This window comes from Simochromis diagramma, unplaced genomic scaffold (genome assembly GCF_900408965.1).
Source record: "Simochromis diagramma unplaced genomic scaffold, fSimDia1.1 OVJJ01000419.1, whole genome shotgun sequence".
Taxonomy (NCBI): domain Eukaryota; kingdom Metazoa; phylum Chordata; class Actinopteri; order Cichliformes; family Cichlidae; genus Simochromis; species Simochromis diagramma.
The window spans coordinates 4,812,394-4,828,772 of record NW_024387244.1 but is presented as its reverse complement, the minus strand read 5'-3'; the positions used below and the strand labels follow the sequence as shown (position 1 = coordinate 4,828,772).

Here is a 16,379-nt window from a genome sequence, read left to right as displayed (position 1 = left end):
GTGACAGAGTACAACCATGTAGTGTTAAAAGCATGGAACTACTGACATTCCTTCAATTTTTACTCCGTAAAAAGTGACAAAAACATTAGTGTCCCTACTGTGGGAAGAAAAAGTAAACTTCAAATCTGAGCAAGCACCACAGGAATGTGAAAGTCACAGAGAAACCCGTGGATCCCCCCACTGACATGACCACTGCAGCACCAGGCAACTCCCCAAATGCTCTACTCTTGCTGAACAGGTGAAAAATAGATTTAAGAGCGACAGGACTTAGTGCTGCTGCTTAGAGCTTTAGTTTTTGCTGTGTTTTACGTTTATCTATTTGAAACAGTGAGTGTAAGCATGTAAGCATGTAAACTTCTGAACCATAGCTATACTGTAGATGTTTATGTAATCCAGCATTACCGGTAGATTCAGGCATTTGTAACAACACCCTAACAATTTGAATTATAAATCTAATATATAAAAGTTGCAACTGTTGAATGCTTTTGGTGCATGATTAAAAAAAAGATCAACTCAAAACTGAGAGATATCTCACAGCAATTTTACAACATCAGACAGGGGACACAGTTTATAACAGTAATCTAAACTTCATCTTATAAACAGGATGCCAGACGGAAGAACATTTCCGCACATGTCGCCAAGACAGACACACAAGACTGATGCTCAAACTGTATTTAAGTTGATAGCTAATGCGTCAAAAAACTATATAAGCTTAGGTATAAATCACAGTATATTGCGCTAACAGCCCACAATAGCATCTGGTGTCATTTTCAAAGGTTTAAGTCATGTCATTTGTTATAATAACATGTTTTTCATTATATTTTGAGCTATGTTAACATGTGGGCTTGCACTAGAGAATGTGACTCCATCCCAAACTGGGCAGCTCTACGTATTTCTTTGGTACACTCAAACCAGGGACAGTGGCAGTGACAGAGTTTTTTCCTGCATTATGGATTCTGAAATGGGCTGCCAATTCATTCCCGATCGCTACTTTTTCACCGAGATGTTGACTGCTCACAGCAGATAAAAATAAGACTCGGGCCATCAAGAAATGTCCAGGTGCTCTTGATGAACAGTCTGCCACTGGTTTACTCATGTTATCTGAGAATCCTGTTAAAAATATAAGCACTAACATATGTGAGGTGAACAATGTAACCTTTAATAGGAATTTCAAATAAGGAATTTTAATCTTTCAACATGAAGCTGAAAGAATCAAAGTCATCTTGATGCAGAGAACTTTTAATGTTCTCTAGTACTTTTGACCTTTCTTGCTGAAAGGACTGTAGTGAAATGAGTGTCAGCTGTCAGTTCTTGTTAATCTGTTATCATATATATGGATCTGTGTACTAAATGTCTCATTAACTACATATCTTTTTTCCTGCAGTGTTCCTGCAGTGTTTGCTGATATGCTTTTTGAAGCCATGTGCACCACTTATTGCAGCCTACACCGATTGCATGTCATCAGGTTTGCCTTCAAAATACCGAACAGTAAACAATAAATAAATTAAGGAACGACTTCAGTCTATATAAAACTGAATTAATTAAATTAAATATAAGCACCGTATAAGAACATCAAAACTGCATGTGCATGCAAGCAAGAGTCAGCCACAAATCTCATTCTAATGAACAAAACATTTTAATTTCCTATTAGATATGTTGGTAGATCCTACAGCTTTATGCCATTTTTCTATAATGTTTTTGGAAGTCTGGAAGTCTTGTATGCCACTGGTTGAATACAGCAGAGATGTAAAGAAGAAAAGAAGCCACAAAACAAATATGGATAAATATATACTTATAAAGCTGATTTAGCATAGTCAGCATTTGGGTACATTATTAAAAAAACAAACAAACAAACAAACAGATTCTGACCAGAAATCTGCAAAAGTAAAATGAGTTGATGTACTTTGGCTAGTGAATGTAGGTTTCTACATTTGGCCTTGTGGCATGTGGTCACCTGCTCAACCGCTGAGATAAACCAAAACCCATGCAATACTGGTTTTGAGCAGAAAATCATATGTCTAGTGAGGTCTTTGTGGCTGTAAAGCAAGCCATAAACATTGAGCAACGTTGAGTAGAGAAGTCAGCGGAAAAAGTGATAGTAATCTATGCTTCCTGATAACTGCAAAAAACCATAAAAGATTACAGAAGAACATTTCAATATGCGTAACTAAGACAGAGAAATACGCAAGACTGAGAAAAAAAAGTGAACTTCAACTGACTCATTAACAGGAAAAAACAAACAAACCCCAAAACTGTGGGAACTTGGATTTAAAAATTGCATCTCTTTTTCTGTCTATGAACAGTGTTTTCTTCTGATTTCTTGAAGTATTCCACAATATGATTTCCACAACAGAATTATGCCTGATCTTAATGCTTTGCCACCTGAGATCACAGTCGGTCACTACTGATTTTCAGCTTTGTCCTTTTCACACAGCTTTTCATGTAATCATTGATATTTTTGGAAATTGGGGGTTGTATAGAATAGAATTCAGAATTCATCTTTATTGTCATTGCACATGCACAGGTACAGGGCAACGAAATGCAGTTTGCATCCATCCAGAAGTGCTTTAGTGATATAGATATCAGCAACGCACAGCAATTCTGGACGTATAGATGCCGTTATATAGTACACACCCATTTAAATTTTTAGCAATTAGTTAACAAAATATTTAAAAATAATCCATCTGATTTTCCCTTGTCTTAATGATAGAGCTGTAATTTTGGTAAGTCTGTTAATGCAGCGAATCTGCATTTTTACCTTTTTCCATTTTTCTAAACTTTAGGAATAGAACAGAGATATTACTATTACATTAATAATGACAAAAGCACTCAATATGCACACTTTTAACACTACTGTGCAGTTCCTTTTACACTCACTGCTGTGATGCTTTCAATTTGTATTGCTTGTTTAATCTATTCATACTGTATCTTTTTCCATAGCACAATTTAATCTTCCTTTGAAAAGTCAAGTAAACTTCTGTGAGTTGCTGCCAATGCCACTCTTTTCATGCAGAGGAAACCTAGGGTTAACTTTGTGTAACTACCTATGCTGATTGCCAGTATTACGGTAAGTGATCATGGAAAGATACTCTGGGTATGTTGAAAACACACAGGCCTCTAGTGGACTTGTTTGTTGTTCACCTGCCCATTGATAGTTTTTTTTAGCCATTCCTCCAGTGAAATGGATTGTTCTAGGAAGTGCTGGTCACTAATACTGTTTTCAATTAAACTGAATTCAATTGAATTCAATTCAGTCTTATTTATATAGCGTCAATTACAGCAAAAATCATAATTACAAAAACAGATTCCTCAAGGTGCTTTATATTGTAAGGTAAGACTGTACAACAACCAGCTATAATACCAGATAAAAATATGACCTATCAGGCTCTGGAGGTGAGAGATCTTGTGTGAATATGGTTTATGAATACAGCCACATCATTCACATATGCAAATGACACAAACTCCTCCTTCTCTTTCTGTGATAAGAAAGCATTTAAAGATTGAATCTGTCAGTGTAGTGTCCCATTGCTCTTTATTAGCTCACCCTGACTTTGATCTTACCATGTTTACCCACTGTAACCTGGTAGTACTTACATTTGTGTTGATTCTTCAAGATCAGGGTAAGTATGTTTACTTAGTGCATACTTATATCCAAAGTCAGAACTGAAACACTGCATGATAAAGATTTTGATATACAGAATCTGATAACTTTTTTCTTTCTAGTTTATACAGGAGAAATCATTGGTGGCCATGAAGTTGTGCCACATAGCAAACCATATATGGTGCTTTTGGAGCTGCACAACTTAGGTGGTCATAACAAATACTGTGATGGCTTCCTCGTTAATGAGGACTTTGTGCTGACTGCTGCCCACTGCCATGCAAAGTAAGTTTAACATAGTTTATGTTCACCTAGAAAGAATTAAGTGTCCAGTATATTTTGTTATCGCAGTAAGCTGGGTTTATGTTACTCATAAACTCGGGGACTGGGATAAAAGCTTTCATGGCGGTTTCATGAATGTACTCATAACATTTTTTTATTTTTTTTATTTGGTTAGCATCAGACCAGCACTCTTCTCCTTTACACTGTCAAAAAGTGATTGCACTTATTTCATTTTAGGTCCTACAAAGTCTTTTTGGGACTTCATGATTACCACAACCATAATGGAGTACAGCATGTGTCGGTGCCTGAGACCAATGCATTTCCACACAAAGACTATAATCCAGTTTCTTACAGCAACGATATAATGCTTCTTAAGGTAAAAGAAACAACAGTATTTTGGGGGGTTTGTTGTCAAATTTTTATTATTTCTTCCAAGTCAAATTTAATTTCTTATTATTGTTTGTTATTACCTTTAGATAATGTTCAACTAAAACAAACAGCATTAAAAGGAAGGGTCAGAAATATGTAATATTGTAATATTTTAACAAATATTTTTGTCTCTCCTTGCTCCTGAAGTTGAGCACCAAGGCAGTGTTCAACGAGAATGTGAAACCTATTGATCTTGCAGACCGTGATGATGGATTTGCGCCAAAATCGTGTGTAGTTCCTGGTTGGGGAAACACGGGAAACGGTAAAGACTCTGATGTGCTCCTGGAAGTCAATGTAACCCTGACTGAGAATGAGATTTGTGCTAAGGAAAATAAGTACTGCTCTGAGGGTGCCACTGGACCATCCACGGTAAGTAGCTTTTATACCTTAAAAAAGTTTGGTCAGTAATGATAATGATAGTGTTCACTTGCTGCAATAACTACATACTATTCTTGTATTTCCAGGGAGACTCTGGTGGCCCATTAGTCTGTGAAGATGGAAAGGCATATGGGGTGGTGTCCGCCAGTAGTAACTCAATACTAGATGGCCTTAAGCTCTACAGTTACATTAAGATACCTGACAAACGAGACTGGATTGATTATGTCATAGATCATCATCGAAAGTGGTAATTCATGTATTGAATCTGCCTTTAAAAAAAGTTATATGACAACTGAGATTTGAATATTTGAACTCATTCTATTAAAATGATGGGTGGCAAGGTGGTGCAATGGTCACACTGCTGCCTTTTTTCTTCCAGCTACAAACCTTTTCTTTGCAAACCTGTAGTTTCATTTTAGTCATAGTTTAAAATCTTAAATTGAAATGTAGAATGAATACCATTTTTTTAATTTTAATGTTAGATTCTGCATTTACTACTCTTAAAATCAAAAGATTTTAAGATTTCGGATTAGTTTAAGAGAGAAACCATGATGATATGTTGGATTGTAACAGCAATAAACGGTTGTGCTACTCACTGTGTTTATATTTCATTATACAAACATATGGATAAATGAGAATATATGTATGTATAAAATATGTGTTTGTTTTTGTGTGCATGCGTTTATAATGTATGTATGACAGTTGTAAACTGCACATGCTTCCCAGAGAACATCCCAGGTCAGAGGCTGACAACATACATTCATTGTTTAGCAGTAGTTCATTGTTTAGCTGTAGTTCATTGTTTAGCTGTACTTGTTGGCTTAAAATTTGTTCAGCAAAGGACCCAAACAGTTTTTTTGAGCAAATTTTATTAGCTCCATAAATGGAGATAATTTAGATTTTTTTAGAGGACCCTATATTAATACAGTACTAACAGAATACTCAAGTACATATTTTCCCTTTTGCTTGTTTGTGTGTTTTTTAAATAAATTTGCAAGAATTTCAAACAAACTTTTTTCGCTTTGTCATTAAGGGATATTCTGTGTAGATGTCTGAGGTAAAAAATGAATTTAATTTATTTTGGAATAAGACTGTAACATGAGAAAATTTGGAACACATAAAGCACTGTGAATACTTTCTGCATGCACTATAGTTGGCGCTGTCACCTTGCATGAAGATCCTAGGTTCTAAACCTCCACTGACTGGCTCATAGTGTCTCATCATGTCTTCTTTTGAGGTTATCCGGCTTCCTCTCACAGTCCCAAAACATGCATGTTAGGTTAAATGGTGACTATAAGTTGGCTGTAGGTTTGAAAGTGGTGTTGGAGCTCCAGCCCAAACTCAAAAACCTTTGCTTGCATGTTAACTAGAAAAGTTAAATTGCTCCCAGTAAACACTCAACTACAGAGGATCGTGTTCTTAGAAACATGGAGTTCTTTATCTATCCTTGTCTATGTAGCTCTTAGGCAGTTTCGTCATCTAACTCATTTTCCTTGTCTACATATAGAAATAAATGAAATCATGTGAAGAGGAAACATTATGCTAGCTTTGTATTGGTATAACGGATGAAGTCAGACATCATACTGAGGGGTCTCTTATAGTTGGATCTTTATGTCAGAAGTGCAGTGCAGCATATGGGTGTATATGTTTGTTAATGTTCAAGAGAATAGTTCACATTCACAGTGTATGTGTGGCTATTTACTATAACACAAAAACACCACAAAGACAGAGAAAACCTCTGTGTTATACACTGCAGTTTCACAAGTCAGATGGAGGAAATGGTGATAGTAATTTATACTTCCTGATTGCTGCAAACTGGATAACAGATGCATAAATCTTTCCAAATATACAAGATCGAACTGAACTTCAATTCTTAGTTTAAAAGACCAAAAGTGGAGAAAGCATGGATTTAAAAATAGCGAGAACAATGGGCTTCAACAAATTTCCAATCATTTTCTTTTTCACATTACTGCACAAGGCTAGACACGCAGAACTATGTACAAAGATATTTTTTCAGGATATTGAAATCCGAGGTTCTTTTAAATTTTCCAAAGATTAGGCACTAGTTTTAAGAAAACTCTTTATACCTACAGATGTTCACAGGCTGCGTGGGTGTGTTTCTGACTGTTCTTTTGACTGATCTGCTCCATGAATGGGACTTCTTTTGCATTTAGCTTCATCATTGAAAAGGGCATTTCTCTTCTTTACTCTTCTTCTCCTCTTCTTTTTTTCTCACTTTCTCTCAAGTCTCTCAACTCTCAAGTAGAATCAGATAGACAATGTATGTCTCATTGAGTGAAAAATAAAAAGCTCAACTGATAAAGATGCATTAGCATGTTTGCAGCTGGCATAATAGAAGGCCATCTTTATAATATGGAATTTTAATGTCATCTCTTTTTTGTTTTCTTATTTTCCCCGAGTTACTTTTAGTAGAACTGCTAGTAAGTGTCAGCCACAACTGTTGTCATTATGAATGTACGTGACTTCTTGTTAATCTCTTATCATTTAAAATGGTCTATGCATTAAAGGTTCACAGCATATCTCTTGTTATGTCTTGTGATCACAATATTGTTACAAAGATGATTTTTTGAAGCCATGTGCACTGTTTCATGCAAAAATGTATCAGATCTGAATTCAAGTTAACAAGCCTTCTGTTTTTTTAATACAGATTTTAAAGAGTGACTGTAATCTATTTAGAACTAAGTATAAGGAATGAAAACTGAAGGTTAGAACATTATGATTAAGGTAAATATATTCTCATGCATGATAGTTTTGCACTCCTTGTGTTTTTCTTTTACATTGCTGTATCACCAGGAGAGATTAATTCTAAGTTATACTTACCACAGCTGTTTTTTTTTCTTTTTATTAGACAGTGTCAGTTGTCCGCGTATTCATACGTGAATTATATTTCATACTACATCCAATCTCCCTGTAAGAAGACTTCTTCTCTTTATTTGTACTTTTTTGCTTTACTATATTTTGTATTAATGTTTTTCTCACATGCATCAATCACCAGGTGTGGAAACTGCAAACTTACTTGTGTAAGTCTGGGCTTGTGTCAAACATTTTCATGTAATTCACTCCTTTTCTTTTCCAGTTGACTGTAGACTATGTAGATTTTCTTTTACCACATGGTTATTGTGGCCATTATTGTTAACCTCATAAACTGCTTGAAATCTGCTTTAAATCCATAAAATCTCTTCATCATTAATGTGGTTCATAAAGGCTATAGTTATCTTATCTAAACTAACACAATTACCTTGTATACGCTAACTTTTTAGCTAACAACTACTTCCCTTCTCACAATAATAATACAGTCTAAGATGAGAAAAACATGTGCATTTGTCTTCTTAATCAGATGTAATGTTTTTAAAAAGCTAATATTTGTGGATGTGAATGTGGTTCAAAGCCACAACATTTGCAAATGTACACACACACACACACACACACACACACACACACACACACACACACACACACACACACACACACACACACACACACACACATGCCTCCTTCTCTCTCTGTTCCAAGACAGCGTTTCAAGATTGAAGATGTGAAGTGTTGTATCATTCTCTTCAGTAGTTCACCCTGACTTTCATCTCGCAGTGTTTTCCCTCTGTAATCTGGCACTAACGATATATGTATTGACTCTTCAAGGCAAAGGTAAGGTTATTTTCATGACGTTCCTGCCTGGGGGAAATACAGGAAACGGTAAAGACTGACTGTAACCTGACTGACAATGAGCTTTGTACTAAGCTAAATAAATACTGCTCCGAGGGTGCAACTGGACCAGCTTATGTAAGTAGTTTTTGTATCTTAACTAGAGAAAAAAAGTTAGGTTAATAATAATAACAAGCTCATTGTTCAATTGTTACAATAACTACATACTGTTCATGTATTTCCAGAGATACTCTGGTGAAACATTAGTCTATGAAGGTGGAAAGGCTTATGGGGTGGTGTCCACGGGCAAGCAAAACTCAGATTTCCTGCCCTTAAAATCAACAAAAAAAGTAATTTCCTACTTTGTGCTGTGCAGCTTTGATTAATCGAGAGTGAGAATCCAGAATATCTTGTTTTTTAGCAGCGTATTATCAAGCAAGAAACATTATCTCTTTCACTGTTATCTTTCAAGATGACTTCTTTTCACCATGAAAATGCAAATGAGTAAACAGCTCATTTTAAGTAAAAATTGATTTTTGTATCTTAGATTTACAATATGATACATACTACAGTACAACAGACATTGATGTATGAACAAAAATGAGTGAAGATAGCTAAAACTACAAAGCTAAAGCTGAAATGAACAATAATAGTATAAATCAGCGGTCCCCAACCCCCGGGCCTCGGCCCGGTACCGGTCCGTGAGTCGTTTGGTACCGGGCCGCGAGAGTTGAGGCTCAGGTGTGAAATGTATAGTTTTCAGGGTTTTTATCGGTTTTCAGCGTTATTTTGTTATCGTTTTTATCGTTTACTCGGTTTTCCTTGGTCTTTTCACGTGTGTTATGAATAAATTTTCTTTTTTTCGGTACCGGTACTAGTTTTATTTTGTTGTATTTATCCGCGACACCTTAAAGGCCGGTCCATGAAAATATTGTCGGGCATAAACCGGTCCGTGGCGCAAAAAAGGTTGGGGACCGCTGGTATAAATGAAATATGACAGAATAATACAGGTCAACCAAATTGACCTGCCGCATCCCCTGATTTTTGGAACAAATTGGCTGGGGTTTAATACCCTTCAGGGCCGTATGTGGGGATGCGATCACAGCTGTTAGTAGCATGTAGTATTTGTTATTGACTAATAGGCTTTATTGAGTGGGTCATGACACTCGCAAAGAGGAAGAACACACCCAGTTGTTGGTGCCTAAAAAGGAAATGATATTCCAGGCGGCTCATTATAACCCCATGGCAGGACATATGAGATATGATAAAACTCTGGAGTGAATAGAGGCCCGATTTTATTGGCCGGGCATCTGAGCGGATGTGCACTGATGGTGAACGTCCTGCCCAGAATGTCAGCTGGTTAACCAGCCCGTCATTCCAGAAGTGCCTTTGCGCCAACTACCATTAATGGAGGTCCTGTTTGAGCGCATTGGTATTGACATCATCGGGCTGTTTCACCGGAGTGCACGTGGCTACTGCTTTGTATTAGTTCTGGTGGATTATGCAATGCAATACCTGGAAGCAGTGCCGCTGTGCACTATTTCTACAAACAGTGTGGTGTAGGTGGTGTTTCAGGTAATCTTCCAAGTCGGCATCCCGAAAGAGATACCTACTGACCAGGCCACATCGTTCATATCTCGCACACTAAAAGAGCGGTGCAAATTATTGGGCGTTAAATCGGTTCTACAGGCTGCCTGAACAAAAGCAGCAAATTGTTCAGAAAGAACTGGCTGAAATGCTGAAAATGGGAGTAATAGAAGTGCATGGTGTAGCCCCATAGTTCTGGTTGTGAAAAAAGATGGGTCTACACGGTTCTGTGCTGACTACTGCAGGGTGAACGAAGTGTTATGGTTTGATGCCTACCCCATGCCCAGGATCGACGAGTTCCTGATAGGCACAGCTATTTTTTCACGACACTGGATTTAACCAAGGGCTACTGGCAGATTCCCTTGTCTGCAGAGTCCAAGAAAATATGTCCCAGCAACAATGGTTGAGGAGAGTGATGGTGCATCTAGGCTTCTCCACTCTGTACGGTTTGTACCAGTTCGTCAGATTTACGTTCGGCTTGTTCGGAGCCCCAGCCACTTTCCAGTGCCTCATGGACCAGGTGCTGCGGCCGCATATGCAGTGCCTACCTGGATGATGTTATCATCTACAGTGACACCTGGGCAGGGCATATGCAGCATGTTGCCATGGTCCTGGAGTCCCTGAGGCAGGCGGGGCTCACGGCCAACCCGATGAAGTGTGCGGCAGGTGTGTCCACAGGTGGAGAAAATGAAAGTTATTGGATCCTGCCCTCGCCCCAAGACCAAAAAGGAGGTTCCTTGCGCTGGCTGCTTACTATCGCCAGTTCATGCCTGGGTTCGCGGACCTGGGTTTGCAGGTGACCCCTTGACCAATCTCACCAGAAAGGGCACCACAGATCTGGTCCAGTGGACTGAGCAGTGCCAGGCGGCATTTGTGTTGGTAAAGAAGGCTCTCTGTGGGGAGCCACTGCTCCACACTCCTAACCTTTCCCTCCCTTTCATCCTGCAGACCCAAACAGAGGGCCCTGCTCCAGTGGCTGCACCCCATGAAGGATGCCATTACCCAGGGGTCACCCGGTGGTATCTGGCTTTGCATCCCATTCAAGGTGGTACATAGGCCAGGGACACAGATGGTTGTCTCCCACTCCGGGGAGTGGTAGGTTTGACCGGATGTAGCCCCAGCCTCAGTTGGCCAGTGGGGTTGTGTGACAGGGGTGTGGTGTCTGGCTCTGCTGCAGTGGAGGGGTGGTGCAGCGGGCTAGAATCACAGTACCAGGGAGGCTAAGTGCCAGGTGAAGGGAATTTCACTAATGAACGTTCTTCTTTTTGTAGTGACGCTGAGGACCAGAGAGGAGGTGTGTGTGTGTGTGTGTGTGCAGAGACAGCTGGAAAGCTTTCCAGAGCAGTCAAGGTGCCAGACAGGAAGCTCAGTGGCTGAGCTGCCATGAAGAAAAGCATGTAGTGTTTTGACACCCTGTAAAAATAAACTGTTTCACTATAATGAAACACTATGTGGGTCCGTGGTGTGTCACACCAACTTTAACTGTTTTCTTTTTACTTCATCATAATAAATACTCCACTTTCTTCTGTATCCTTTACATTTCTCGACCCATTTCTCTAGTGCTCAGGACAGAAGTTGACTAAAGATATTCATTGCCTCAGAGACTTTTATCAGCTGATATCAGGGGCCTAAAATCAGTCAGCAAGTGGTTGGTCTAAAACTTTTTTGTCCAGAGAGCCGTCTGGACAGCTACACTGTAAAAGTGACAAAGAGCAGCTTTTCCTAAATCTATGTGGTGTGCAACAGAACTCTCTCTGCTTTGCATTTGTCTGTATTAAGTTGTGGAAAAGCCTTTTTTTGCAGATTTATATTGCGTCTGTACGTAAACGCCTAAACACTGTAATATTACAAGCTCACGAAAATAGACAAGTAACAGCTCTCAATTTTGCTTCCATTTCTGAGTCATCATTCAGAGTTTTCGGTGTCTAATCCATCTAAATAATGCATCTAAATAGATGGATTAGACACAGAAAAGACACCATTTTTAGATACCACTTTTCATTATTTTGTAATTGTCATATTTCTTTAAAAGAGAACAGAACGTTAACTATAACTAAGAGTTTTTAGGAAAAATCCAAAATAGGCCTGAGGACTCTTCATGCTTAAGCATAGCAACATATTAATAACATAGACACTATATGGTGTAATTCAGTAACATTACTGTAATACTCTGTGAGAGTTACACTGTAACTTTCTTTGGAATGGAGTTTCAGCTCATTCTTGACACCTCAAATGTCAAACAAACAAGAATTTCCAGCTGGTTTTAAAATATCAGCTATGTATGTGTGATTGGTCCTTGCATGCATCATAGTAACATCATTCCACTTGGATCAATACCTTGTATATTCAAAGGGATATCTTTCTATAATATCCAAAAATTTTTATCCCAGGGTCGCCTTCATGAGTTTTGCTAAATTTAAATCACTACTTACTTTGCCTTTGATATAACTTTAATGAGCCAAAAATTATACTCTCTTATTAATAAGTTCTTGAGATTTTAGCTCTAACTGAGAACTTCATGCATTGGCCAACTTCATGCACATCTATACGTAACATTAGCTCCACTGTGTAAGGCTAACAATATCTGTTTGGAAAATGACAACTTTTTTATTATTTTCTTTCTGCACTTCTCCTTTGTAGACTGAGTTTTTGAGCCTTTGAAAATCAGGGACTATGCATAGAAATGTGTGCATTTCCTAAACAGTTAAGAAAATACTTGGTTAATCGCTTGAATTAGAGCAGAAAATGTGCTCTTTAATCAGTTAATTGTTTGATGAATACAGTCATAATTACAAATAGAAATTTAACTCTTGTGTAAGTCCTTCTCTAATTTCTCTAAGTTCTTTTGCTCTCTCTCTCTCTTTTTTTTTTTTATCTTGGCTGTGTGCTTGGGCTCCTTGTCCTGTTGGAAGATAACCCTTTGCTCCGTTCTGTGGTCCACAGCACTCTGGAGCAGGTTATCATTAAGGATGTCTGGGCATGGTCATGCCACGCAGGCCTGATTGGTAGAGTACTGCAGAATTGGCTATCCTTTTGGAAGGTTCTCCTCAGCACCACCGCCATCGCTTCCAGTAACCTTTTCATTGCAAGACAGTTGATGGCCTTTTGTAGTTCGCTCAATGTCAGTCCCACATCTAGCTTTTCCATGATAGTTAGTTGGGGAATCGCAGTTAGTGCAGTCTTTACAACTTCTCATGTTTTTGCCATTAATACAATATACATCTTGTTTGATAATTCTCAAGACTGAATGGCCAGTGTATAAATATGCCTTTGTACTTATACATCTCCAATAGATCTTTTCTTTATTGATGCAAACCTTTTAAAACTCGAGACTCTGCACTTGTAATATTGTATATAACGGAGGGATAACTTATGGGTGAAACATTGCAGTTTCTTAAATGTTGGTCAGATTTGTTTATTATACTTACTTTTTTCTGTTTATCTGCTTCCAAACAGCAAATTGATAGAGACTCAAGCTAATGGCTGTGGACAAGAAAATCAAGAAAAAGAGTGGCATCTGGAGCAGAGTCTAAAAGAAAATATGTCCCAGCAACAATGCCATTTATCTTAATTAAGTCAGATATTTGTTTATTATCCTTATTCTTTTGTCTGTTTGTCTGTCTGCAAACATCTCAAAGAGAGAGATCTGAGACATCATCTTGATTTGACTCAGATGTGACTAGTTGCCTGCTCTAGCCTCCAGTTTTCTCTGCCTTTCATCCTCCCATTCCACTTCTGTCTGTAAATGCAAATAAATGTATTATTGATAAGGTGAAGGCTCTACACTAACATGCTGGCTACAATTGGTGGTAATCACAGAGTGTGCATCGGTTAGAATGTGCTCCCTTTTTTCCCCTAAGGCTTAATGCAGACAAATAATCCTAACAGTGTTGATGGGTTTACTATTAAATGCAGCACAGAGAATATGTGTATGCATGTGGTTCTGGAAAGTTGGAAATAATTATAATTGTTGTTAATAACTCTGTCATAAAAAAATCAAGGACTGGGACACAAGCAGCAATTAACTATGGATCTGATCGAGCCCTGAACTGTGACTACCAGCTTGGCTGAACTGATTATAAGGGGTCCAACTGCACTAAGTACAGTCCGTGGAATCCCCCTTGTGGGCATGGTGGGAAATAACATGCCCTGCCACATCTTCAGAACAATTGCTTTATTTGATAGAACAGTGATATGAAATAGTAATTGGTCACAATCAAATCTGAAATTATAATTGAGTATATTTAACAATATTTTCACACAACAGTTTATGTGTTTAAACACATATGTGTTTAAACCACACATATTACAGTGATCTTACCTGGAGAAAGAATTTTACTGTTTAAATAATTCTGCATGAATAGTATGAATAGCCTATTTAAGGTCATGCCAAAGCACTGCAATCCGATTTAAATCCAGACTTTTACTAGGTCACTCCAACACCTTTTTTGTGAGACAACCTATATTGTTTTGTTTTGGCAGTGTTCATTTTAGATATATGCATCTATAAAAAATCTCAAAACCCCCAAACTAGATCGATAAGGCAGAGGAAAGGAAAGGCAGAGGTTTGTCATAGTGATCTGTGCTTTCTGGAAACAGAATTTAGAACATTTCAATGTTAACTGATTCACATAACTCAACAAAATACACAAATACACAAACCTAATCAAACACAACCAATGCTGTTGGCAACGTGCAGCACTGTTGCTGAATTTTGGAAAGTGTTTTGTGTGCTTTTGCAGCGTTTTTCTATTTGCTGGTGTCTGTTTGACCTCTCAGGGCCACTGTACATATCAGATCTCAATGGGAACCCCCCACCCGAAAACAACCAGTGCTATATCTATATTAATATACACTCTAAAAACTATTGTTTAAGCTCAACAAAAACATTAACGCAAACGGTGTCCATGTCTCTTTGAGTTATGATACTATGTTGAAATTAAATTGAACCAACAAACTACTATGGAGTTACAGGAATTAAATTATCCTCCCTAATCAAAGGGATTTTAATTACCATTTACGTATATTTGGTAGCTTAACACATATTTTTCAGTGGTTCTACTATAAAAATTATGTTCCCCCAATTACTTTTTCCACCTTATTTGAAATGATTTTAAGTGTTATGTAATTAATTACAGCAATTACAAAAACAATTTTTTAAAGTTCATTATTTAAAATATTAAGTTGCTGATTTTCATCATTATTATCATCATTATAGCTTTCTCTTATTTTTTTTTATTGTAATAGCTTTAAAGAAAGGAATTCATTCAACATTTTTTTTATCAAATAACTTTTTTATTTTTTAACAGTAGGCATTTCAACACTTTGTATTTAAAAAGTGAAAATAAACCAGAAATTTAGATTTATACCATCACAGCCAAGTTATAGAATATGCCTTTATGTATTTAACACCACAGAAACAAATGTGTTCAATTGGTAGAAAATCTACTTAGAAAACATTTTGTTGCAGTAATACTTCCATGCAAGTGTTCAGTAAATGTTAACTTTCAATGCCTACCAAACTTTACAAGATCTTGCATCTTTCTATTACACAATGCAGCAAACACCTTTAAGATCAATGTTACACATACAGGATTCAAAACAGTTAACAATTTTTGAAACAGAGTCAACATCTTTAACATAATGATGGTTCCATCAAGGTCAAGGAACAGCTTCTGAACAACTTCAAAAGTATATTTCAGATCCTTGCATTAGCTCAGATTGAGAGCATATATTATGCCCATGAGCAAAACACAGCACCTTGGGAAATTCTGGCCCTCCATGATTTTTGTTTCCTCCACCACAATGGTTGCAGTCTTATGGTTAGGTCCAGGGGTGTACCGGTCACTGATGATGGCAGTTTTCATCACCTGCCTTAAGTTCTTCGGTGTCCTTGTAAAGCAAATATTAAAAAATAGGTTAGTGAATTATAGATTAGACTTTTATACTTACTGAATCTTAATGAATTCAGATGATCAATGGAACACACACACACACACACACACACACACACACACAATGCTGAATTACATACACCAAACTCCATGAAAAGGTCCTCTTCCTTGTCTCCAAGGAAAGTGATAAGGCAGCAGCTGGCTACTTCTCTGCGTGTTTCAATTGTATTGTGCTATTTAAGAAAAAATAAAGTATGAGTATAAAATACATGGGTGACTGCCAACAAAGTGCATTTCAAAGCTACCCAAAGTCTAAATAGTTGTCCTACCTCAAGAAGCACGTCCTTGATCTGCCTGATTCTCACTCCCTTAGCTCCTCCCCTTGATAAAATGACATCCATCAGTTTTGGGGTGCAATGGTCAAGTGTAGCCATTCAAGGCTTGCAGTGGTTATTCTCTTGAACTCCTCCTTTATCTGTAGACCACACAAACAGAAGAATTAAACCTTGCAGACTATTAGCTATACTGCATTAATGAATGCTCTAATA

At 37.6% G+C, this 16,379-nt stretch overlaps 1 protein-coding gene across 1 annotated transcript; it reads left to right on the top strand.

The window, feature by feature from the left end:
- Positions 1-3,486: 3,486 nt before the first annotated feature.
- LOC120747316 (granzyme B-like) lies at positions 3,487-5,282 on the top strand. The gene is made up of 5 exons (XM_040053098.1): positions 3,487-3,620; positions 3,724-3,883; positions 4,118-4,256; positions 4,457-4,678; positions 4,774-5,282. The coding sequence occupies exons 1-5, from the start codon at positions 3,563-3,565 to the stop codon at positions 4,936-4,938; spliced, it is 744 nt and encodes a 247-aa protein (XP_039909032.1). The 5' UTR covers positions 3,487-3,562; the 3' UTR covers positions 4,939-5,282.
- The last annotated feature ends 11,097 nt before the right edge of the window (positions 5,283-16,379 follow it).